At 39.5% G+C, this 25,793-nt stretch overlaps 1 protein-coding gene across 1 annotated transcript in view; it reads right to left on the bottom strand.

The window, feature by feature from the left end:
• Window positions 1-25,793, bottom strand: part of EIF2AK3 (eukaryotic translation initiation factor 2 alpha kinase 3) — a 68,804-nt gene that overhangs the window by 12,744 nt on the left and 30,267 nt on the right. The window contains exons 3-14 of the mRNA XM_060027383.1: window positions 20,828-21,022; window positions 18,640-18,773; window positions 16,760-16,994; window positions 16,016-16,178; window positions 14,901-15,041; window positions 13,808-13,930; window positions 12,334-12,554; window positions 11,848-11,960; window positions 8,405-8,527; window positions 5,632-5,781; window positions 3,192-3,969; window positions 754-921 (exon numbers count right to left, since the gene is read on the bottom strand). Coding sequence (XP_059883366.1) covers window positions 754-921; window positions 3,192-3,969; window positions 5,632-5,781; window positions 8,405-8,527; window positions 11,848-11,960; window positions 12,334-12,554; window positions 13,808-13,930; window positions 14,901-15,041; window positions 16,016-16,178; window positions 16,760-16,994; window positions 18,640-18,773; window positions 20,828-21,022 — 2,544 coding nt within the window. The remainder of the gene's footprint in view (window positions 1-753; window positions 922-3,191; window positions 3,970-5,631; window positions 5,782-8,404; window positions 8,528-11,847; window positions 11,961-12,333; window positions 12,555-13,807; window positions 13,931-14,900; window positions 15,042-16,015; window positions 16,179-16,759; window positions 16,995-18,639; window positions 18,774-20,827; window positions 21,023-25,793) is intronic.

Raw genomic sequence — 25,793 nt, 5'->3', positions numbered from 1 at the left:
AACTGAATTAAAAATTTTACAAATTTCTATTTTAATCTCTAATATGGCAAATACTGATGGATAAAATTCCTTAAGAAAAATTCTTGAGCTCTCTATCATGTTTACAAGTATGAACAGGCATTGATCAGAAAGTCTGAGAACCGCCGATCTAAGCATATGTAAGCCTGTGAATACCATCAGCGTAGTGGTGTCCAGGGATGCTGTGCTGAAGCTCCCAGGATGCCTTGCTCCCACCACTCTTCCAGTCTCTGTTCAGTTTATGGAGCTTTTCCTTGGAAGACTAAGCATCCCACAAGGCAACATAGCTCAGCCTGTCCACCTTTATTTCCTGCCATGGTACGTTCTGGAAGCTGCCTGTGGATTATTGTAGAGAATAGCTTAGAACACTACCTCCAGCTGGCTCTGAAAACAGTTCCTGCATAGTTCACACAGGGTGAATGACAATTAAGTTTGGGAGGAGGACATTCAAAATCTCATTCTAAGTTTCTGGTTGCTGTCAGGTTCTGGTTCAGAGGGTGAGCACATTTGATGCATTTTTAGTATTTTTCTTCCTCCACACCCCCATTCACGTTGTGGAATTGTACCCTAGCTGTGTTGCCTGTGGAACACTTCTGCCAGTTTTCATCATTTTCAGCTTTTATTTTATTGGGTATTTTAAACACAGCACGGATGGAGAATCATGGCGCACATCTAGCTCACTGCCACCCTAATTAAGAATCTATTTATTCCTCAGAAGGAAAACGAAAGGCTCACCTGTTCTGGGCTCATATACAGCTTGGTCCCCACTTGTCCTGTGTGTCTGGCGTACCCTGGCATTGGGGTCAGAACCAGCTGGTCTTCTTCATCCTGGTCCATTGCAGTCACCAATCCAAAGTCTCCAACCTTGACCACATCATCCATTGTAAAGAATATGTTGGAAGGCTGGAAAAAAATGAAACAGACAAAAGCGTGGTGGGTGCGTATGGAGAAGGAAAGTGAAGAGAATTATTTAAATGACTACAGAAAATAAATACAAGACACTAGATATTCTCAAGCATGTTTCTCTTTACAATGGGCTAATATGAAAATAAAAACAATCCTTCGATGCTAGACAAGTACTGTGAGTAAAGAAGAGGCAAGGGTAGCAAAGGGAGTGAATATTTATTGAACATCTATTTATTTATTTAAATTTTATTTATTAATTTTTTGGCTGTGTTGGGTATTCGTTGCTGTGCACGGGCATTCTCTAGTTGCGGTGAGCATGGGCTACTCTTTGTTGTGGTGCCGGGCTTCTCACTGCGGTGGCTTCTCTCGTTGCGGCTCTAGGCTCTAGGCACAAGGGCTTCAGTAGCTGCGGCTCGCGGGATCTAAAGCACAGGCTCAGTAGTTGTGGCGCACGGGCTTAGCTGCTCCACAGCATGTGGGATCTTCCCGGACCAGGGCTCGAAGCCGTGTCCCCTGCATTGGCAGGTGAATTCTTAACCACTGCGCCACCAGGGGAGTCCCTGAACATCTATTTAAATAAATCCTTAGAGATTCACAGTCCCTAGGGTCTACGGTACTTAAACCTCAATCTCATTATTCTATATACTCTCCCTTGGCAAGCTCCTCTACATTTATGACCTAAGCCATGATAATAATAATAATAATAATAATAATAATAATAGCAAATGCATATATAGCACTTGCAATGAGCCAGAAGTTGATCTAAGTAGTTCATTACTATTAACTCAAGTAATACAATGCTTTTAGTCCTATTGGCCCCTCATTTCACAGATGTGAAAACTGAGGCCCAGAGAAGTTAAGTAAGTTGCCCAAGGTTACCCAGCTAGTAAGGGGTGGAGCAGGGATTCAAACCCAGGCTGTCTGGCTCTGTGAGAAAAGGACTTCTGCTCCACGGCCATGTGTCCAATTCTTGCCCTGCTGTAGCTAATCACTACTATTTGGTGAATGAACGAAACAGACTGATCTTCGGGCTTGTGTCTGGGAGGGGAATGTAGGCTGTCAAGGAGAATAAGAGCTCTTAACTACAATCTTGTGTTGCCTCTTCTAATACAGGCTCCCATATACCCCACAACCCCCGTCCCGAGTTCTAAACTCTCATATGCAACTGTTCATAAGATACATCTAACCACGGGCTCCTCAAACCCAAAATCCCCTACATGAAATACATCGTCTTTCCCTAGAGCCTACTCTCAGCCCACATGACCACCATTCATAGCCCTTGAAATAAGGGAAAAGGAAGCCATTGAGCTCACAAAATTGACTTTCACTGGGCTTCAAATACTGCCAGACAAAAAACATTTTATTGCAAAACTCCAAAGTACCATCATACAGTATGGACTTTGAAACAATGAGGTTATTGCATATAACCAACATCTACGGTGATACCCTCCTACTTTCCCTCAAATAACCTTGTAAGAGAGACAGGATTAGACTGCCTTAAATTTCATCTTTCCTCCCCTCTCCGTGCTCTGCTGTCAGCTGTTATCTACCCAACACTAACAGACTTTTTTTTTTTTTTTTTTGCTTCTCCAGCATCTTTCCATTGCCCTATGCTTCCACCAGAAGTATCCTGATGTGACTTTGGGAACTCTCTTCTTCTGGGCAGCGAGTCCATGGCTCATATGGGATGTTATCTGGAGGTTGCATCCAGAACTTGCATCCACCAATCAGCATAATCCCAGCCCCTGGCCAGGCGACTGGTTTAGGGACGCATATGTGTTCCTGGCTTATCGATTAGAAGAAAACCAGGTAAATCAACTATACTCCAATAAAAATTAATTTTAAAAAAAAGCTCATTTAAATGAAAAAAAAAAAAGAAAACCCAGGACTTCTGATCAATAGCAGGGGAAAGTGATACTTTTCTCCTCAACACCTCCCAAAGACTTAAAACATGGAGCCCTGAGAACTTCTGGCAGCTATGCTGAGACTGATACGTGACAAACACGTGACCAAAATACAAAAAGGTTAGAGGGCCTAGAACGTTTAACATTAGGCTCAATGATAGGTCAGAATGAGCACAGTACATAGCTTTTCAACTGGGAATATGTATATATATAAAAAACTCAATCACTTTGCTGTTCACCTGAAACTAACACAACATTGTAAATCAACTGTACTTCAATAAAAAGTAAATAAATAAAATAAATGACTTTAATAGAAGAAAAAAACACATTGAAACCCTTGGGTGATGTTCCACAAAAACAGACCTTGAGGTCCCTGTGCATGAGCCCTTTGCTGTGCAGAAACTCCACCGCCTCCGCGATCTGCAGGAAGATGTGCAGACACACGCTCCTCTCTCTTTCCTCAATGGTGCAGCGGCTGTTCAGCCAGTCTTTGAGGTTTTCCTTTCTGCACAGCTGCATCTGGATGTAAAGATACACCTTTGGTGAACTGGGATGGAGTTTTTCTACAGAGTTTTTAGTGAGATCTAAACTTAAAGTGGTTGGTCTTGAAGGAGAAATAGACAAAGTAGGTTCCGAGGAAGACTTGCTACTGGAATGCTGGACTGCAGTTAGTTTATCAGCACAATGGTTGCCAATAGGCGGTCGGTTCGTTTTGGGCTCTTTGCTGGATGCGTTATCACAGCCGGAATCTTCAAATACTATAGAAGAGGAGGTTCGCTCCCTTGACCTTACATAAGGGGAAGCTTCAGAAGGACGAAGTTCAAAAGAGTGTCCCTCATCATTGCCATCCCTAGTCCCGTCTTCCCCCTTGCAGTCTGTAAGGCAGCTGTCCTGGAGGTTGCACACTGCGTCCACCGACTCACTCGTGTCTCTGTGGTCCATTCCGGAAAATTCCAGTGGAGAGAACTGGCTCTTGGATGAACCTGTCTGGCCACAGGAAATCCCGACCGAAAAAGACCTACTGCTTCTTGGAGAAGGAGCTATGATTTCAACGCGTTCCTTTGTAGAGAAAGGATCCATTCTGCATATTTTAACGGATGGTGCATCCACGGGACTAGGAGAGGTGAGCGGCCAGTCTGTGCTAAGAGTGGGAGAAGTACAAAGGGATGAGCGTGAATACGTGTTGATTAAATTATGTGAACTACATCCTTTGTTTGCTTATTTATTGATTAATGTATTTTTAATGAAGTACAGTTGACTTACAGTGTTGTAACTACATGCTTTGTCTCCAAAGCTTCAACTATAATAAAGCCAGTTACCAAGTGACAACATGGAAATTCAATGAAAACATGCCACACGAGACAAAGAACATCACAGCCCATCCATTCCTGAACTGGAAATCTTGGTTTTAAACTGGAAACAGTTCTCTGGGACTGTCATGCCCAGAACAGCCAAGGCCTATGTGCAAAACACAAAGCACAGAGGAGCACCAAGGCCAGACCCCTTGGTGGCTGTGATTCGGAGGCCCCCATCCCAATTAGGGCTTGAGACACAGGGTCACTTCACCTGGTCCTTCTGTGGTTTGGCTACTGGCTGTGTATATAAGTGTCACTGTAACTAGGTACCTCATGTGGATCTAGGGCTGTGTTTGGTACTTTTAGGCAGGGATTTTACTCCAGCTCTTTACTAGATAGTCTATTTGTAGCCTGCTTCCTTTTTGTTCTCATTGAGTAGTTTTTAAAAACACCTTCCTTCCTAGAGAATAGCATATTTAACATGGGAATTATCTTCAGGTTGCCCAAGTTCATGGGTTTTTTTGCTTTTTGGTTTTTGGCCTCACCGTGCGGCTTGGGAGATCTTAGTTTCCCGACCAGGGATCGAACCTGCGCCCTTGGCAGTGAAAGTGAGGAGTCCTAACCACTGGACCACCAGGGAATTCCCATAAGTTCATGTATTTTTTTTTTTTTTTTTGATGTGGACCATTTTTGAAAGTCTTTATTGAATTTGTTACAATATTGCTTCTGTTTTATGTTTTTTTTGGGTTTTTTTTTTGACTGCGAGGCATGTGGAATCTTAGTTCCCGGACCAGGGATTGAACCCATACCTCCTGCACTGGAAGGCAAAGTCTTAACCACTGGACCACCAGGGAAGTCCCAAGTTCTTGTGGTTTTAACTGCAAATAGTTTAAAACTACTTTAGAAAGGAGTTGGAAATTGCTAACTACTAAGAAAGTAAATGAAAATTTAAAATAAAAAATGGAGGGCTTCCCTGGTGGCGCACTGGTTGAGAGTCCGCCTGCCGATGCAGGGGACATGGGTTCGTGCCCCGGTCCGGGAAGATCCCACATGCCGCAGAGCGGCTGGGCCCATGAGCCATGGCCGCTGAGCCTGCGCGTCCGGAGCCTGCGCTCCACAACGGGAGAGGCCACAACAGCGAGAGGCCCGGGTACCACCACCACCACCACCACAACAAAAATGGAGACAAAAGCAGACAATATCTCTTATTGAGAAAGGCTACTGTAAATCCTTCAGTGAATTATAAGTCATAGAGCTCTATCTACCAGTGATTTTAGAAATTCATGTTCTGGACAAAAAAGAAAAAAAAGTTCATGTTCTAAAAACTAAATCAACTTTTCACTTAACTAGAGAATGTTCCAAAACACGATGACAGAAACAGTAATCTGCTGTTATTTTTCTTTTAAAAAAATCATCTCTAAAGTTATAGAAAGGATATTTTGTTCATGTAAGCCAAAAACTAGCCTGAAATAAATACTAGTTTTGAAGTCTATGTCTAACCAAGTTACCTTTCATCTTTCAGCCAAATTTCATCCATTTTTTCTTGCCACTTCTCTGGTGGTGCTTCCAACCAAGCATTGAAATATCTAACAATTCCTGGGTGTTCAAGCTTGGCTAAGGCTTTAACTTCTCGCATGACCTTTTCCCGAGCCAATTCCCTGAAACAGAGAAACAATGAAGACCCTGAAGGTTGCTCGGATCTGAAGAAGCAATCATACCAAAGACAGTACAAAACAATAAAATAAAATTCTCCCTTGTTCTAAAATGGGGAACAGACGAGTCAGCCTAGTGGCATAATTCTAAGAAGCCAAAGAGTAAATAAGTCTTTATTAGAAAAAAATGTGTATTTATACTATTTCTTTTTTCTTCCAGAAATAAATGCTTACAAGTACATCTATCCATTCAAATAAAGAGTTCTTAGCTGACTCAAAATGAATGACTAAAGACCCTTGAAGATAATTGCTTAACGCTTGTTAATTAATAGGGGGATGAATAGGTGGAAGTGAAGTATTCAGAAAAGAGAGCTCAGCCTGGCAGCTCCGGAGGATGGAGAAGGACCAGCCCGACAAGGTACAGACAACAATCCGAAAGGCTTGTACGAGCACCTTTGTCTGTTTAAACTCAACTACTGAATATCATAGGCAATGATGTTTAACCAGAAAAGCATCTGGATTTGATCTTCTGCTTTGACAGCTTTTCTGATGGATCTAAGCTCACATTCTAGGGATCCCACCATCACCTGAAACAACATAATAAATAGAAGTTATATCCTCTTCCGTCCCCAAGAGACAGTCAGCTACTCCCACTTTTCTCTCTGTGTTTCGTGACTGTTAATGGTCCCACCCTGAGAATCCTGGTAGGTTTCTGAATTTTCCATATCCAGTGACCAAATCCTATCAGCTCCTCCTTTGTAATTCCTGATACTCATTCCTTCCTCATCCATCTCCACTTCTGCTGCACTAATGCTCTGTATCTTAGGACTGAACTTCCGCAAAAAAAAAAAAAAAAAATCTCCTAATGAACACGCTTGTCTCTTACTACATACCACCTCCACTTTGATCACGTCATTCTTCTGCTCAAAGGCACAACTGTCTATGGAATAAAATCTAAACTCCTCTGCTTGGCATTTAAGGTGCTGGAACCCATCTTTGCCATCTTTCTTCCATACTCCCCTTCATTCTCTTTTTTTTTTTTGGCTGCACAGTGTGGCTTGTGGGATCTTAGTTCCCTAACCAGGGACTGAACCCATGCCCGCTGTGCTGGAAGGGCAGTCTTAACCACTGGACCGCCAGGGAAGTCCCTCCCCTCCATTCTTACCCTTGCTCCACTTGTGGCAGAATCCTCAACTAACCTCTACATCCCCTGCAAATGTTTCCCTAGAGCCTATGCTCAGGCCATTTCATGTACTTGGCCATCCCTCCCCTACATGTGTGTCCACCAAGGGACAGGTTACCCCTGAACACGGCGCAGACAACACTACCACCACAAGGCTGGCTTTCCTTGACTGCCTTCGGCTACCTCTGCACTTTCTTCATGAGAAGCTACTTACTAAATTAAACCACAAGTCACAGTCTTCCTGGCTTTGCAGTTATTTGAGTATATATACAAAGGTCTCAAATAGTTATAGATTCTTGAGGGCAGAAGCCCTTCTTAATTTTATATCCTATGTGGTACTTTGTACATTTCAACTACTCAAAAATTATACACCAAAGAAAAGAATTAGTCCCATAGTACTCAGACTGTCCCATTCCTATGTCCCTATCTGTTGGACAGCATGTTTAACTGCTAATTAGGAAGACAGTCCAGAAATTAGTGCACATTTAATCAAGAATCCACAGGAGGCTTCCACAATAGATGAAAAGGACGGTGTTACTGAAAGCCCATCATCTTAAGCGTCACACTGTTCTGAGCCCAAAATTCCACTTCTAGGAATCTATCCTAAGGAAACAGACGTGATCAAAATCTTATATAACAGATGAGCAATGTCAAGTTGTTTTTTTTTTTTTTTGGCCGTGCCGAGAGGCATGAGGGATCTTAGTTCCCTGACTAGGGATCAAACCCATGCCCCCGGCAGTGGAAGCATGGAGTCCTAACTAATGGACTGCCAGGGAAGTCCCCAAAGTTATTTTTAATTGCAACAAGTTGGAAACCTAAATATTTAAAAATAAGAAATGGTTAAATGAGACATGGCACAAGTATTAATTGGACTATTTTCCAGTCATAAAACACTTCCAGTGTATTTTAGCATTTCAATAGCATACTCTTAATAGGAAGGAAAACACTGAGAATACAATGAAGGAAGCAATAGATAAAACTGTATTGTACTGATAACTGTGCTAAGAACTAGGTAAATTTATGACCAGAAAAAAAAAAAAAAATCAAAAGAAAATACCCTAAAATGTTAAAAGTGTTTATTACTAGGTAGAGTAGACACGGATTGTTTTTTGTTTTAATACTATTCCTTATTTTCCACAATAAATATAGATTATTTTTAAATGGTGCTATGTATTAAAGTCTATAGTTATTAAAATTCACTATGGGAATGCCCTGAGTTGTTAAGAATCAAAAACAAGGGCATATTTTTTAAGTAGATACAAAGCGGTCAAAGTAGATGACATTTTTAAAAGATAGCTAGTCACCTGGTAGTACTGAGAATATAAGATTCAGAAGGTCAGAAACTCTGTTTTCTATAGTCTCTATGGAGTATAGTAAGGACATATTGCCTATGAGATTAGATAACACAGTCCTAACTCCAAGTTAACTAAAAGTACCATCCATTACCTGTTTGGGAGACGGATTCTCTTGATAGCATAATTGCAGTCATCAACTTTGTTTCTAGCTTCAAAGACAACTCCAAACCCTCCACGACCCATGCACTGAATCGGTTCGAAATCTGTTAGATACCTTAAAAAAAAAAAAAAAAAAAGTAAATTTTAAAAAGTTTGTAATAGTTTTAAATTTTGTACTAATAGTTCAATCTTATTTTGTGATATGTAAAAATGTATAAACTAAGTTTCCTAGAACTTATTTTAATAGAGTGCAGTTTAAATTCTAATAGCATTCTTTGCTTTCCTGTCTGTATAAATGAAGCAAACACATTTTAATTTTGCCCCTGGGAATTTTATAGAAAATTTTAAAACTTCTGCTTAATGGGGAATCACTTGTTAATCACTTATTCTTACAGCAATTTTAGTACTGTTCTGTCCTATCCAATACTTTCCATCATCCATCAAAACAGTTTATCCTTAATTCTCTAACCTTTTACCTCTTGTGGCATTCTGTATTCAAGTAGAAAATGTATTTTCATCTTATGCCAGTGCCTGTATATTTTATGGAAAAGATTTAATCAGTCCCATTACATTTATGTACGTTTTTAGCCAGAAACCTTCTCTAGGAACCAAAGCTATCTGAAATTCGCTGGGGTGCCTCAGGAGTCAGTGTGCTCATCACCAAAGGTATTTGGACAGAAGCTAACTCACCATCTGGCACTTACAGATGGACCTCCACTTTGTAGCCTATTTCCCCTGTTGACCTCTCTGATCTGCTCTGTATATTCCAGCCAACTTGCACCAGGCTCTCTCACAACTTCAGAGCTTTTGCTTCTGCTATTTGCTCCAGTGGGATGCCCTACTTCTCTGGACTTAATAAAAAAACTCTATTTTTCTTTCATTCTGCTCATCTCACCACCTCTATAAGGCCTTCCTAGACCCCTATCTTAATGTTCTTATAGCACTTCACACATACTACTTGGAACTGTTTAAACTTAGTCTCAATATTTTGCAGTTATTTATAAGCAGCTTTCTCTCTCCACTACTACCGAATTGTAGGGACCTTGACTGCAGGAGAGAATTCTTTTCCTCTTTGTATTTCCAAAGCCTGGGCTCACCTGGCAAATAGAAGGTCTAACAAATATCTATCGAATAGTGCATGAATTAATAAATGAATGAATGCACGCATGCGTGCTGTGGAAGACATTCTTCCAGCCGTGTGAGGGGGAGTTGAATTAGATGATCTTTGGTGTCCCTTATAAGGCTAACTTTATTACCTTATGACTTGCACACTCATATTGATTTAGCGGTTGGCTCAGCTTTAGAGCATGGTGTTAAGGAGGAGAGACAATAGATCCCAACCCTCCATGGCCAATTACCTTCACAGAGAATGAAGAGTAATGATCTGTATCCCTAAGAATAGCTAGGCAAGGTACTTGAGTACAAATCCATCTCCCCAACTGCAAAAGCCCATGAAGTTCTTGTCCTACTCCTGGAGAGCCAATTGAATTATCTTCCTACATTAAAGAAAACACTCATATGAAAATGGAGATATCTTTGGAAAGGAGAAACATCTTATATATGATTACAGCTTTTATAAATATAATATCATCTTGCCTCAGGTCCCAACTTAGGACTTAAATTCATGACTGAATCCAGAGCGCATGTTCTTAATAATGCCTAGAACATAGTAGGCACTCAATAGACATCAGGTATCATACAGAGCTCCTGTATTTTTAAAAACAATCAGCTGTTCTCTTCATAGTGAATAAAATGGAAGGAAAGTTGAGTCTAATTCAATTTTAGAGTACATTATTCCAATTCTCTTCACAACAGCCTTATAAATATATGCTTAATCACCATACCCCACTCACCCTCCCATCTCCACCTGTCTCTTACTCATGATTTATTATGACGCCCTCTTGAATCATCACAGCCAGAGTTAGTTACTTATAGCTCATGGCTTTTTTCCTTATATGTTTATGTTTTCTCTAGTATCACCTTCCCCAGTAGACTTTAAGCTCCGCCAGGGGGTAGGACCAGTCTTTTTATTTCTCCCAAAGCCTGAGATACTGCACACAGTTGTTCAGAAAGATGCTGAATGAACGAGGAATGGCTTGGGTACTGAACTGCCCATGGAGTTGACGGGCCCCTCTCCTCTCCCTCACTATAAGTCAGCATTTTTATTAGCAAGGGTATTAAAGCCCTTACCACTTGCTAGTCACCTAGTACGTTTTGCTAAAACATACGGATTACAGCCAATTCTCAACTTTTGAGAAGACGGTACGAATGCAGCTTAGATTAAGTCCATAGATAATCGAAATAACCCACATTTTAGCTGTAATTTTCCATCTTTTCTGTCATAAAGCCATTTCCCTAGATATTTATTAAGCAGTAAGTTTCATATAGAGCGTCTCCTTGTCCCTGTATCATGAAAGTGCTAATAAGCATGATATCAAAACGAAGGGGGAAAGTAGCAATAGTCCATGTAAGAAAATTGAACCGCAGCACCATTCCTTGTCCCACAAAGCATGAAAATCTGTACACCTGACAGATCTGCTTACAGATTTTCTACTTTTATTTTACTTTCAAATTATTTGAATTGGCTGATTTTTAAGTAAGCCAACTCCCTCTTCTGTTTTTAAAAATGATCTATTCTATTGGTGTATTTCTCCCCAGTTTTCTGCTTCTTATTTTAGACAGAATAAGGATGAAATAAATAACTGAGGATTAAGTAACAGGAGATTGATGCCATATTCCAATAACATAAAAATTATTGTTTGGTATTAATGCCAAGCCCAGTACATGGTAGACCCTCAATAACTATGTCATCTGAATAACAACTCAATTCGGTGGCTGTAATTCTTTTTTTTCTTTTCCTTCCAGTTTTATTGAGAAATAATTGACATACATGGTGGCTATAATTCTAAACTTTTATAATGCTCTACTTCTATCCCTCTTCTATACCACCTTGAATCAGTTTAAGTAACTTGAGGGATATGTCTGTTTTATTTACCTAGTCATACATTTTTTTAAAAAAAAATTAAACAATATCTTAGTTTAGAGGTTGTTTCTTCTTTCTTAAGTGAAATACAGTCGGCATACAATATTATGTAAGTTTCAGGTGTACTACATAATGATTTGACATTTGTATACATGATGAAATGATCACCACAAGTCTAGTAATCATCTGTCCCCACAGAAAGTTACTGCAATATTATTAACCATATTCCTTATGTTGTATATTACAATCCCTGTGATTTATCATATAACTGGAGATTTAGAAGCAGATGTTGAACGAACAACTATTCTATTCTTCATCTATGTCACCCACCACTCCCCCTCTCCCTTCTGAACCATCCATTCGTTCTCTGTATCTAAGGCCATTTCTTCCTGGATTTGAACAGTTAGCATCAGAAGCTACAGCACACATACATTTCATGAAAAGACTCATACCGTGATACGTATCCAGAATTTTTTATGTCATTCCAGCTACTGTCATTCGCTTCTCCACTGACAGAATCGTATTTATTTTCAGTTTGACACTGAGTTTCAGATTCTTTCCTTTGCTGATAAGGTGGGGGAGAAAAAAAATCACTCTCAGTACAAAGCTGAATGGAAGTTAGCTAACAATATTAGGCTATAAAACACTGAAGAATAAATAATACTGAGAAAAATAAATGTATTATAAGAACATAAAACAACAGCATTTCCTTTGTCAAAGGGAAAGGGCATGATCAGGGTGGAGCCAGACTGCAATGGGTTGAGGAGTGAAGGGGACAAGGACGTGGAGGCAAGAGTATGGGCAACAATGATTTTAGGGTAAAACTTAAGGAAATGGACCCCTTGCTCCTCACATGCACACACGCACACGCGCACACCCCCCCTAAGTTTTCTATAGTCCCAACACTGAAAAGGATGAGATTCTAAAAGATGTCTTACTCTGTGAGGATGAGGATGGAAGAGTCTGCGCACAATGAAAGTTGTTGCTACGATACAAAACAGAATGGTTCCAACTATTTCTTTCCACCAGTGTAAGAGGAGCACGGGATCCTTTTTGCGGATACTCTTGCTGTAATTTGGGTTGTCGAGAAATCGGACTGTGATCTGTGTGCTCCGTTTGTTCCTTTCCCTCTTGTAGTATGGCAGGTAATAACCATTATCTTCAACAACAAACATTAAAAGTGGTTTTTTTAAAAAAGATAAACCAATATAGTTCCACCTTCAATTGCTAAAAATTATCTAATTTCCTATGACTTTTAACACTAATTCCTTTTTCTAACGTTTCATCTCCTCTTTAGCACATCTTTCTATTGAATAATAAGACTAAAAACAACCCTTAAGGGCTACTCCGTTCATTATCTCATTAATAATTCAATCCTTTAAATGCAAAAAAGAAAAAAAAATTAGACAGTACTCAAACCTCCTTTGAGGATTTGAAACTTTACTTTCATTTAGCATCAACAAAATATCAAAATTTTACCATGACGAGGAAAACATCTCCACCATGCCTCTCTGGTTCCTTTCAGGCTGTCAAAAGGAATTTGTCCTAGAAAGCAGCCTGTCCTTTTCACCTTCTATTTTATACCACATGGGCAGATTACACAATTCTCTTTTACCGTGTATTTTGATCAATATCAGATAGACAGCTGTCTGTAGTTCAGAGCTCTCTGATTTTCGTTAAATCAATTTAAATTCTACAGTAATTTCCCAGTTTTATCATCTAGGGTAACTGATGAGGAGTCCATGTTTTTGCCTAATGCAGATCTGAGCAATTTTCTTTTTTATATCCGACTGTTCAAAAAATTTTCATAACTGAATATATCCTAACTTTAAATACACAGGAATGTGTTTCACGTCAAATGTCACCTATTCTTGACTTTTGTACTAATTTTCCTCGTCTGAAAACAAAATTAAAATAACCCCATTTTATAGCATTTTCACATAGCTCTATGGGAAACACCTATCTTCTTCATCATGCAGACTGATATTATATAGACTATATTATATAAGCTCATAACTAAATAAGAGCTAATAACAAGAACTAATGCTTATTGAACACTATTATTTGCCAGGCATGGTGCTAATTAAGACTGTGCATTATCTCATTTAGACCTTACCACAACCCAATAAATAGATATTAGGATTACTATACCTTTGTTTTACAGATGAAGAAACAGAGACACAGGTAAGTTAGGTGTGCCCAGCCTAGCATGTGGCAAAACCCTGGCAATCTGTCTTTTGAAGCCTTGTACCCTTGGCCACCATTCACAATATCTGCCTCCCAAGATATTTATTTTCTACCCTCCAACTGGCTACTTTGCATTTGAATTCTATTAATTAATTTCAAATTAATAAATTAAAATAAACAGAAAAATAAAAACAGCATTTTCAATCCAAGTGGAATCACACTTACCATATGGATACTGCAAGATTGAAAGTGCACCATTACTGTACTCTTCGTGAGAAAACTTATCATTACTAAGACATTTGTCAAATTCATCAGACCCCACCAAGACAGGAGTTCTGGAAGGAGAATCTAAAAGAAAATGGTAAAATCTTAACTGTTATGACTTTAATGAAAATGTGTGTGCCTCATTCATCCAAAAAACAGATATTCAAATAGCACAGCTCAGTTCAAATATGTAAGTCAAACAAACGGCCCCACGTTCTTTCTCTTGAAAAGCACAGTCTTGTAGAGAGATGAGTCATTTAAACGAGTAATTAAAATATGATGTGATATATGTGATAAAAAACATATACAAGGTACAGAAAGATGGCTGAAGGAAATAGATGGTTTAGTATTTGACTTCAACTCAATTTGAGTGTCTCAAAGAACATGATGTGATAACCAGATGTTTCATAAATACTCTTTTTTTTTTTTTAAATAAAGTTATTTATTTTAGGCTGTTTTTGGTCTCCATTGCTGCGTGCAGGCTTTCTCTAGTTGCGGTGAGCGGGGGCTACTCTTCACTGCAGTGCACGAGCTTCTCATTGTGGTGGCTTCTCTTGTTACTGAGCATGGACTCTAGGCGCGCAGGCTTCAATAGCTGCGGCACGTGGGCTCAGTAGTTGTGACTCATGGGCTTAGTTGCTCCATGGCATGTGGGACCTTCCCAGACCAGGGCTCAAACCTGTGTCCCCTGAATTGGCAGGCAGATTCTTAACCACTGCGCCATCAGGGAAGTCCCATAAATATTCTTAATATAAATATGTTAAGAGCTAAATGATATCAAGGCGTGGTCAGAGAATGGTTAAAGAGTTTTTCTAAGCTGTCTAGAGAAATACTTTATTGACATTGATTTCTATAGAAGTAGCTGCTGTTTCAGTGAAATCATGTTCTAAAGGATAATTAAAATTCATTAACGTCTGAAATACCTTCCCGGTTTATCAGAAAATATAGAGTATATAATAGTTGTGATCTCTGTGATATTCAAAACTAGGGCAAAGCCCGTGATTAGGCCTCTGAACATCTTAATAACATTTATAAAAGTTCATAATTCACTTACGAATTAAGGGTTTCCATTTGATTGTTGGCAAAGGAATAATTGCATTTTCACTGTTGACAGATTCCAAGGCCTTGGGACTCGTAGGAAACTTTTCTGAAATTCTGACTGATGACTGCAGATACAGCTGGCCTCTGTACATTCCTGAATCAACCAGAACACTGTCAGTTAGGTTTAGAATCAAGCACTGATGATTTTTTTTTTAAAAAAGGTTCACTTTGATTTAATAAAATTAGATGAATTCCAGTTATTTATTCATGTGCTACATAGCTCTTTTCAAAGAATCATGCCTGAAGCACTCAAATTTGACCCAAAGGTTATTCAACAACAGGGGAGGAAAGTTACACACAAGTTACAATGTTTCTCACTATATAATTTTTGGTAATTACTGAAAAACTCTTCCAGTAGGAAAATTCAAACAAAAGAAATCGTTGTACTCTTATGAAAGTAACAGCTTAGATGAGGTAACCCTTTCCTTAAGAAAACCTAAACACCTATCATTCAAGAGATACTGCTAACAATTCAGTTAAATACTATCATAACACGTGTGATATGTTATTTCAAATTCTTGCATTTCACTGAGATTGAGGGGCGGGTAGCACATTGACAGAGCTTAAAGAATTTTATGTGTATCTGACCACAAAACTAGTTCAAATAATTAGATTTGAGGGTTTTCAAAATGTAGAACATTGAAGGCTTTCAACCGCCAAGCAGCACACCAGAATTTTGTTTTAATTTTTCAGATAAGTTGTATAGATGCACAGAAAAAATTAAACATACCTTTAAGGGGGAGCAAACTGATGCAAATACAAATGTAGAAAGTTTTAGACTCTGAAGATACATAAGTAATGTGAAATCATGCTGTGTAATGGCAACATTTTTAAGCCTTTCAAATATAGGTCTCAGAGAAAAAGAACCCGCTATAGTAACTAAAAGTTTCAGAATTGGATAAGTGAAAGAAAATTGCAGGAATAGAAATCAAAGTACAAATCTTAAGGCCAGAGAATGTACTTAGGAATTGAAACTACTACAGACACACCTGAAGTAGGGAGAGACAATGTAGGAATAAAATCTAGATGTCAACATGTACTACTGCTAGATAAGAGAGATCCACTCACCCAAGTAAACACTGTTTTCTGTGGCTCCTCGGGCGGCTTCTACGATGTCTTCTTCATCCTCTAAAACTCCGTCATTAGTGGTGTAACTTGTATCATCAAAAAGACTGATGGGAATGACTTTGCCATCCTTAAGCAACCAGGCAGATGCAATGGGAGTACAAAACTAATCAAAAATGGAAAGGAAATTTTAAACAATTTCAAGCAGTATTTCTATGTATCCCAACTCCTGAAATACCCTTTAAAACCACATATTTCTTTACAAATTTTCACTTTTGCAGCTTTACTGAGGTATAATTGACGAATAAAAAATGTATTTATGGTGTACAGTGTGATATTTTGATATATGTATACACTGTGAAATAGTCAGCACAATCAGGCTAATTCATATATCCATCATCTCACGGTTATTTTGTATGTATGTGTTTTAAGAACGTTTAAGATCTATTCTCTTCATTTCTGTTTAATATTCTGAGGAAACTCCATGATGTTTTCCATAACATCTATGCCAATTTACATTCTCGCCAACACTGCACGAAGATACACTGTTGTACACTGTTCACCAACATCTTCACCAACCTTTTGACTTTTTCTTAATAGTCATTCTAACACTAAAATCACAAATTTCTTAGAGCACAGAGAACAAGCTGAAAATCCAAAATGGCAGTCACTTCCTTCTACCCAACGTGTTTGGTCAAAGTGAGAAGGAAAGAAACATATTTATAAATTCTCAGTGGTTCTAGGTACCTGGTATTCCCACTCCAGATGTCCTCCTTTCTTACTAAAGGCCATAACTTTCCAATCAGCAACGGAGACCTTTATCACTGTGTCCATCACGGCAGCTTCCTGTTCTTCCACGTCTGAAATAATTTTAGACTGTTCTTTGTTTCCACTGGGCTTTAAGGTGCTTTCAATAAATCCGGCTCTAGTTTCCATGTCTGGAATATACCGAAGTTCAAAGTGGCCAACACTGAAATTCCACCTTAAATTTACAAAGGTGTGTTTTAGAAATTTACATTTAAATAAAGGACCAAATAATTAAGAACTCTTCTAGAGTGAAGAAGCAAACACTAACATGTGGTGATGAGAAAAGGAACAACTCAACACAATCTTCTGGAAAGGAGCATGCTTGCTGATTTATGCCACAAGAGGGCGTAACTTGGTCCTGACCCTTTAGAAACAGTGGTTCTGAGAGTTGTGACCTGACAACGGCTACAGGACAGATTTTTCTCTTGAAATTAACAAATGTTCACATTTCTAAATCAGGGTAATTTTCTCAAAACACATCAGTCACCCTAAAATAAGGTAGCCTGCAGTCTGCCTTACTTCTTAATTAAAGTCTGACACATTTTGTTCAAGTGCAGAGAAATGAACACATCCCAACAAACCAATGCAAAAGATAAGACGAAAGCTACTGATTTTAGATTTTTATGACAATACAGCCTCGAAAGGCAATGTGACCCAGTACACCAAGCCTGAAGGTCATACCACCTCAGCTTCAATCTCAAATCTCTACTCACTGAGATCTGGCCAGTCATTTAACCTTTTCTGAGTTTCAGTGTCCATATCCAGAAAGTGGTATTAGCAATGTTTCCTCTATAACTAATACACAGGAAAATCACTTATCTGTTGACACTATAATGGTCTTGACACTAAGATATAAAATGGCCCTAGAATTCCGACATCTGTTAAAAAATAGATACTTAAGGAATATGGATCTTAGATGCCAGACTCTTCCCATTCTGATAACTCAAATTCTGTTAAGTTGAACATCTGCTCCTACGGCAGCTGAGCACCCAGCAAGCACTCAAACACTTAAGGAAACAAAATCCCATCAGGATAAAGAAGGTTGGGTCGCCAGCAGACACAAAGTCCAGGGAATGGAGAAAGAATACATTCTTCACTGAATTTGAGAAAACAGTTTTCAGGAAAGGAAACTGAATTAGACTGCATCAGATTAGACAACATCTGAAAGTCTGGTTCACTTTCAAAAGATAAAGATGGGATCTCAAATTCTCTTTACTGCGCAGCAATTTAAAATTTAAATATTAGGTTTTGAAAAGTCAAGCATGTGATTTACCACCAGCATATCTAATTCAATCACATTACTTTAAATGTAAAAATTTACATTATTTGAAAAAGGAAACAAAACAGTATTTGACCAAATAAATTAGGCTTTGACACTTTAAGAAAATACACTAAAATATTATTTTATAATTGAGGTGGTGGTCACACAAACCATGAAACTACGTACTAGAGAGAACTGCAGGGTCAAACAGACCCAAAGCACATCAGCTTTGTCTTAAGAGTTTTCTGCATTCTGCAAAGAACTTGGATCAGTGAGATTGCTATGAAAAATAACATTAACCTAAGACTAAGCTAATATAGAGTCACTGTATGGGACTCCTCTTCATTACCATATCCTGAAGCACATGGTGAGAAGTTCACTTCAGGATCTGTTAATAATCACGAAGCTGTTTTAAATTTAGGGGCTTCATTTCTCTTAAAAGAGTAGTATGCTTTTGGGGAAACAAAATAGTTCAGAAAATCTCCACAAAGAAAAAGCTGATGAATTCTGGTCTTGTTGAACTTCTAAACACCAACAGCAACGTTATCTGAATACACACTTCTCACTGCCACTACGAGGGCCGACGGCTCTAACGGTTTTCTGGGTGCGCTGCAGAAGCAGGATATCTTCTTCTTGTTCCATTTCATCATTATCCCATTGGCGACAACCCAAAGCTGAACAGATGTACCTCACCTGAAAAGACAGATGTAAAATTAGTAAAGAGAACAAGTTACAGGAGATCAGAGACAGTAAAAGACTCTCAACAGTTTTATAAAAAGTAAAAGGAAATTGAGGAAATGTGTAAAAAGTAGCCAAGCATTAAGAAGCAACAGCTAGGGGGCTTCCCTGGTGGCTCAGTGGTTAAGAATCCACCTGCCAATGCAGGGGACATGGGTTGGAGCCCTGGTCCGGGAAGATCCCACTTGCCGCAGAGCAACTAAGCCCGTGAGCCACAACTACTGAGCCCGTGCTCTAGAGCCCGCGAGCCACAACTACTGAGCCTGCGTGCTGCAACTACTGAAGCCCACGTGCCTAGAGCCCGTGCTCCACAACAAGAGAAGCCACCGCAATGAGAAGCCCGTGCACTGCAACAAAGAGCAGCCCCCGCTCGCTGCAACTAGAGAAAGCCCACGTGCAGCAACGAAGACCCAATGCAGCAAAAAATAAATAAATAAATAAATAAAATAAAATAAAAAATACACAGTTTCTGTTAAAAAAAAAAGGAAGCAACAGCTATACTATATAGCACAGGGAACGCCACTCAATACTCTGTCATGGCCTATGTGGGAAAAGAATCTAAAAAAGAGTGGATATATGTGTATATATCACTGATTCACTTTGCTGTACACCAGAAACTAACAAAACATTGTAAATCAACTGTACTGCAAAGAAATTTTTTAAAATAAATAACCTGAAAAAGAAAAAAAAGCAACAGCTAGATTACCACCAACTCCTAAAAATGAAACATTTAGAACCATAAAAGTACCAATGAATATTTATTTCGGGGAATAAGTCTTACTTTGAGCATTTCCATGGAAGAAATGGATAACTAGTTGTGATCTCTTAGTAATAATATCATTAATAAAATTCTAGGTGAATTAAAAAAAAAACACCTCGGAATTTCCATATGAGGGAAATATTTGGTTTTTAAAAATCTGAACCTTTTCTAACAGCTGCAGTATTTTCAAGTACTTCTTTGAAAACTTCACTCAAAGGAAAAGGAAGATTCTTTGGAATGATGTGACCAAATCCTCACAGAAAGAAGCATACCTGCTAGAATACCAGAATTTTGGAGCAGCACATCAAATCAGAGACCCAGGTGACGGGGTTCAATCCCATTGTTTTACAGATGAGAATACTGAAGGAAACAAAGGATCACAAGGCCGCCTCAATACAATACACATGCAGGTGGCTGGAGAGGGCAGAGAAGCTTGCAAAGGGCCTATGGGCCTAACACTCAGACAAGGGATCCTTAAAGTTTGAAAAACTTGAGGGCCAAGGATCTTTTTTCTATTCTTCCTTATTTTCGTCTTAAGTCTATATACAAATATTCAAGTATCAACGTATTAAGGGGTTAAAAAGAGATTTTTACCTTTCCAAAAGGCATAGTTTTAATTAGTTATTCCCCAAAATGGAGTTTTAAGACCCAATCTTAGAAGCAGATCATCTCCTAAGAGCTAATAATGGAGAAAGTCTAGGTTATTAACCGTATGACTTTTTCTTCACACAGATCTAAGTCAAATCTGACCTTGAAGTTTCTGAACTTTTGAAAGTCCTGGTTTTCTCATCTGTAAAATGAGTACAAACTTGCCTCTTGCACCCTCTTACGATAGGCTCAAATAAGTAGAGAAATAAGTAGCAGCAATTATTCTTATCATCAGGATTATTATTATTCTTTGGAGGGCTCCTCATCTATCCAAATGAAAATTGTAAAATGTAACCATTAGAAATATTGTGATGATTTCAAAATAAGGCATGAAGAATGCACCTGACATACAGTAGACCACAGTTATTCATTCTCTTCCCCCTGCTATTCCTGGCTCTGCTGTTCATTCTGTTATCTTGGATAAATTTAGTTTCTCTTAATAATATTCCCCCTTTCTACTTCACAGTTCTTTTATCAAAAGAAATGATATCCTCAGGGGAAAATTATTACAAAGCTCAACCAGTAATAGTATAGTTTAAGAAATTATCTCTTCTATTCCTAGTTATTTTGATTTCTCCCCAAACTGAACATCTTTACTCACCTTTCCGCTATATGCACTGAGTCCATATGTAGTGAGAGACTTTCCTCCAACCAAGACAACATCATCTCCAAATTTATAAGAAGATTCAAGAAGCGATTCAACTGTAAACGGAACTGTTTCCATGCTCTCACGGTCCCGGTCCCACTGGAAGAGGTCTCCATCCAGGGAAGGAATGATCATCTTATTCCCAAATACCTAAAATAAAAAGCTAACTTTTAAAAGGATTTTATGAATGGATAAAAAAGATGTGGGTCATGTAAACAATAGAATACTACTCAGCCATAAAAAGAATGAAATACTGCCATACTAGAGATTATCATACTAAGCAAAGTAAGACAGAAAGAGAAAGACAAATATCATATAATATCGCTTATATGTGGAATCGAAAACACGACACAAATGAACTTATCTACGAAACAGAAACAGACTCACAGACATAGAGAATAGACTTGTGGTTGCCAAGGGGGAGAGTGGGTGGGGAGGAATGGTTTTGGGAGTTTGGAATTAGCAAATGCAAACTAGTATATATAGGATGGATAAACAACAAGGTCCCACTGTATAACACAGGGAACTATATTCAATATCCTGTGATAAACCACAGTGGAAGAGAATATGAAAAAGAATATATATATGTATAACTGAATCACTTGGCTGTATAGTAGAAATTAACACAACATTGTAAATCAACTGTACTTCAATAAAATAAATCTTAAAAAATAAATTAATAAAAGGATCTGAACTGTAAGAGTAGGAACTAAAAGCCGTAGTCTCTCACCGGAGGTACTCAGGCCTCCTGAGCAGCATACGAAACGGCACAGTTCATCCACCAAAAGCAACTTAAAAGAACCACCCATCTCTCCTGGGACCCACAGGTACACTCCAGTCTGGTTTTCCTCGAACTCTGTTTGCCACGAGCCAAGCGTGTTCCATAACAATAAGGGAATTACTAAGGAGAGTTCTGTGACCAAGTGAGTTCAAGAAGAGGTTACTACTGGGCTTCCCTGGTGGCGCAGTGGTTGAGAGTCCGCCTGCCGATGCAGGGGACACGGGTTCGTGCCCCGGTCTGGAAGGATCCCACATGCCGCGGAGCGGCTGGGCCCGTGAGCCATGGCCGCTGAGCCTGCACGTCCGGAGCCTGTGCTCCGCAATGGGAGAGGCCACAACAGTGAGAGGCCCGTGTACCAAAAAAAAAAAAAGAAGAGGTTACTGTGGGAGTTCTTATAGTGATTACTATGTTAACATATAATATGATTTTCTAGTAAAGGGAGACTTTATGCAGCACTTTCCAAGTCTATTGTATCCAGGCCAATTACCATCATAGGTTCAGATCCAAGGAACACAGGTTGATTTACGCAGCATCCCATTCTTTCTTTTATTCACTTTCTCAGATCTGCTATGAGCTAGAAGCCTGGTAACCAAGCTTACTGATTTAATGCTCTTAGCTGTCCTTCCTTCTTTTATCAATGTTAACTGAGGGCCTACTACATGCTACGGACTATTCTGTTGCTTAGGATACACCAGGGAGCAAAACAAATTAAAAAAACAAAACAAACCCTGCCATTGTGGAGCTCAAACTCTGGTATCGGGAGATAAACAACGTAATAAATAATTACAGAGTATGTTGGGTGTTAAATGCCATAGTGAAAAAAATAGAACAAGATAAAGGGGGAATGGATAAATGTGTGCATGGGAGGGGACAGGACTTGTCAGTAACGGTTAAGTTCAGGGTAGGCCCCATTGAGAAAGTAATATTTGAGCAAAATCTAAACATAAGCGTTAACCCTGCTGATACCTGCGGAACAGCCTTTGCAAAGGCCTTAAGGGGGAAGTGCACTGTGAGGAGGAAAGGGAACAGGTTGTAGAGGCAAGGATGGAGGTGGGGAGAGCAAGCAGAAGGCCGGAGATGATAATGGTGGTGCTGGTGGTGGGCTACAGTGCAGCTGTTGCCTGCAGTTAGATTTGGGATATAACTGGAAGGTAAAGCCAACAGGATTTCATGGTGGATTCCCTGTACGGAATGAGCGGAAGAAAAGCGCTCAGGATGACTCTAAAGATTTTGGCCAAGAAAATCTTGTTTCTTGAGAGTTAAATTAGTACATGACTTTGTGACACTGGCCTTCTGGCATTTCAAAACAGACACAACTCGGGAATTCCCTAGTGATCCAGTGGTTAGGGCTCGGCACTGTCACTGCGGTGGCCCGGGTTCAATCCCTGGTCGAGGAACTAAGATCCCGCAAGCCGCACAGCGCGCCAAAAAAACACAAAAAAACAAAACAGACACAACTTGACTTATTTCAGCTAATGACACGATTATTTTCCTGATCGTCAAGGCTCAAAAATCTGGAAAAAAAGACTATGAAAGAAGCAGGAGTTTAAAAACCAGAAAACCTCCAGACAAATGTCGATTTGCTTTTTTAAACAAAATTTCTCTATGGACTTCTTTGTTCCTTAAGCAGCAGAATTCCTTTCTTTAAAGGGATACTTACGGGGATATTTTAAAGAGATCCTTTTCAGTCACAAAGTGTTCTCCGTTGATGCTCAGCTAATATATCCCTCCCCCCCCCACCCCAGCTGTGCCCCACACCCCTGGGGTTCTAGAAGACAGGTTGAAAAACACGGCTCTAATCCACTTCTTCCCTTCATTTTGTAGTTCAAATCCTCGTATCTCCTGCCTGAACTATTATAACAGCCTCTTTACAGTTCTTAACTGGAAATTCCCTCAATCTAATCTCTGCATATCTTCTAGATTAATCCCTGAATCAGAGTTAAGCTTGTTATGACACTATTCAAAAATCCTGGACAGCTCTCCATTATCTTCTTACTAAAGACCCCAATTCCTAACTCTGACATACATTCAAAGTCCTCTAAACGTGACCTCAAACAACCTTTTCCTTGTTGTCTTTCACTTCTCCCCACGTGGGTGGAAATCAGGTGTCATTACTTAAGCAGGATGTTTAATGTTTTTACTGTTATTGTTCAGTTATGTCATTGTCAATGTCATTTCTTCTCCCTGGAACATCCTCCTGTACCAACCCTGCCCACTGAAACCCTATCTGGCCTTCAAGCTAGCATCACTTATGTTTTTGCTGTGAAATCCAAGAAAATTGTAGCAGCGTAAGTTCGCTGACAAAAGTCTTAATACTGCACTTTTTGCTGTAACTGTAAACTGAGACAGTCTCAAAAATTGTTTATTGTACCTCTAACAAATATTTATCAGGTATACTAATGTGTATACATTTATGTTTATTCAGTGGCTGTAAAAGTAATGCACTCAAACCTAGTGCCCAGATTTTGTTATCTAATTCCATTCCCCACCGAAAGAACAAAGGCTCCTGAGAGAATCGGCTGCCTCCAGGGCTGGGGCAGGGCAGGTACAAGATGAGCCTTTAACATCTTATTAGTCTAAAAAGTAAAGATATGCACAAAAAAAGACGGAAACATGTCACTGACCACATCTGGAATTTAAGCACCAGAATGATTAAGTACTGAATTATAAAACATTGAAAACAAAATAAGGAATTTATGCATCCGCACTGAAAACAAATAGATAAAATAAACAACATATGGGGGAGAAGAGAGGGCTTTTACTGCAATGAAATGCCAAATGTCTACTGGTAAATATGAAGGGAGGACTGGAGTTGGAAAAATTAGCATCTTGCAGACATCATAGTAAAGACTGCAACAGGCAGAAATCAGCCACGGTGTTAAATCTGGGTGAAAATTTGGATAAGGAGCAGGATATCTGCACTGTCTTAAAGTATCTTCCCACAGGGCTTCCCTGGTGGCGCAGTGGTTGAGAGTCCGCCTGCCGATGCAGGGGACGCGGGTTCGTGCCCCGGTCCAGGAAGATCCCACATGCCACGGAGCGGCTGGGCCCGTGGGCCATGGCCACTGAGCCTGCGCGTCCGGAGCCTGTGCTCCGCAACGGGAGAGGCCACGACAGTGAGAGGCCCGCGTACCGCAAAAAAAAAAAAAAAAAGTATCTTCCCACAGACTGCTTATTAGTTACAAAAAGTTAAGAAAGACAAAACAGAAACAGTCATTATATAGTGGAGAATTCAGACAATACCTTGACTGGATGATCAAATGAGTGACAGACATGACACCCTGAGAGAGAATGCAACACCAGCCATGCAGCGTTCTGAGCCAAGCATACACAGCCTGGATCTAAGCACCGGGAAACATCAGACAAGCACAAAATGAGGAAAGTTCTATTTTTTTTAAATATCAGTAAAAGATAAGAGAGACTATATTCTTCAAAAATGTCCATGTCCCTATATACACTACTAAATGTAAAATAGATAGCTAGTGGGAAGCAGCCACATAGCACAGGCATATCAGCTCGGTGCTTTGTGACGACCTAGAGGGGTGGGATAGGGAGTGTGGGAGGGAGGCTCCAGAGGGAGGGGATATGGGGATATATATACATATACATATAGCTGATTCACTTTGTTATACAGCAGAAACTAACACAGCATTGTAAAGCAATTATACTCCAATAAAGATGTTAAAAAAAAATGTCAACGTCATACAAGATAAAGTCTGTGGGGAAAAAAATCCAGATTAAAAGAGGTTAATGTAACAAGTAAATGCATTACCTGACCCTAGACTAGATGCTGTACTGGGAGTGGAGAACGCTATAAAAGACATTATTTAGGTCAACTGATGAAACTGGAATACGGACGGTAAAGTGTCCATATAAATTTATGAAGCAGGGCTTCCCTGGTGGCGCAGTGGTTGAGAGTCCGCCTGCCGATGCAGGGGACACGGGTTCGTGCCCCAGTCCGGGAAGATCCCACATGCTGCGAAGCGGCTGGGCCCGTGAGCCATGGCCGCTGGGCCTGTGCATCTGGATGGAGCCTGTGCTCTGCAACAGGAGAGGCCACAACAGTGAGAGGCCCGCGTACCGCAAAAAAAAAAAAAAAAAATTTATGAAGCTGATAACTGTACTGTGATTATGTAAGAG

This window comes from Delphinus delphis, chromosome 12 (genome assembly GCF_949987515.2).
Source record: "Delphinus delphis chromosome 12, mDelDel1.2, whole genome shotgun sequence".
NCBI classification, from domain to species: Eukaryota; Metazoa; Chordata; class Mammalia; order Artiodactyla; family Delphinidae; genus Delphinus; species Delphinus delphis.
This window is presented reverse-complemented; position numbering and strand designations above follow the sequence as displayed.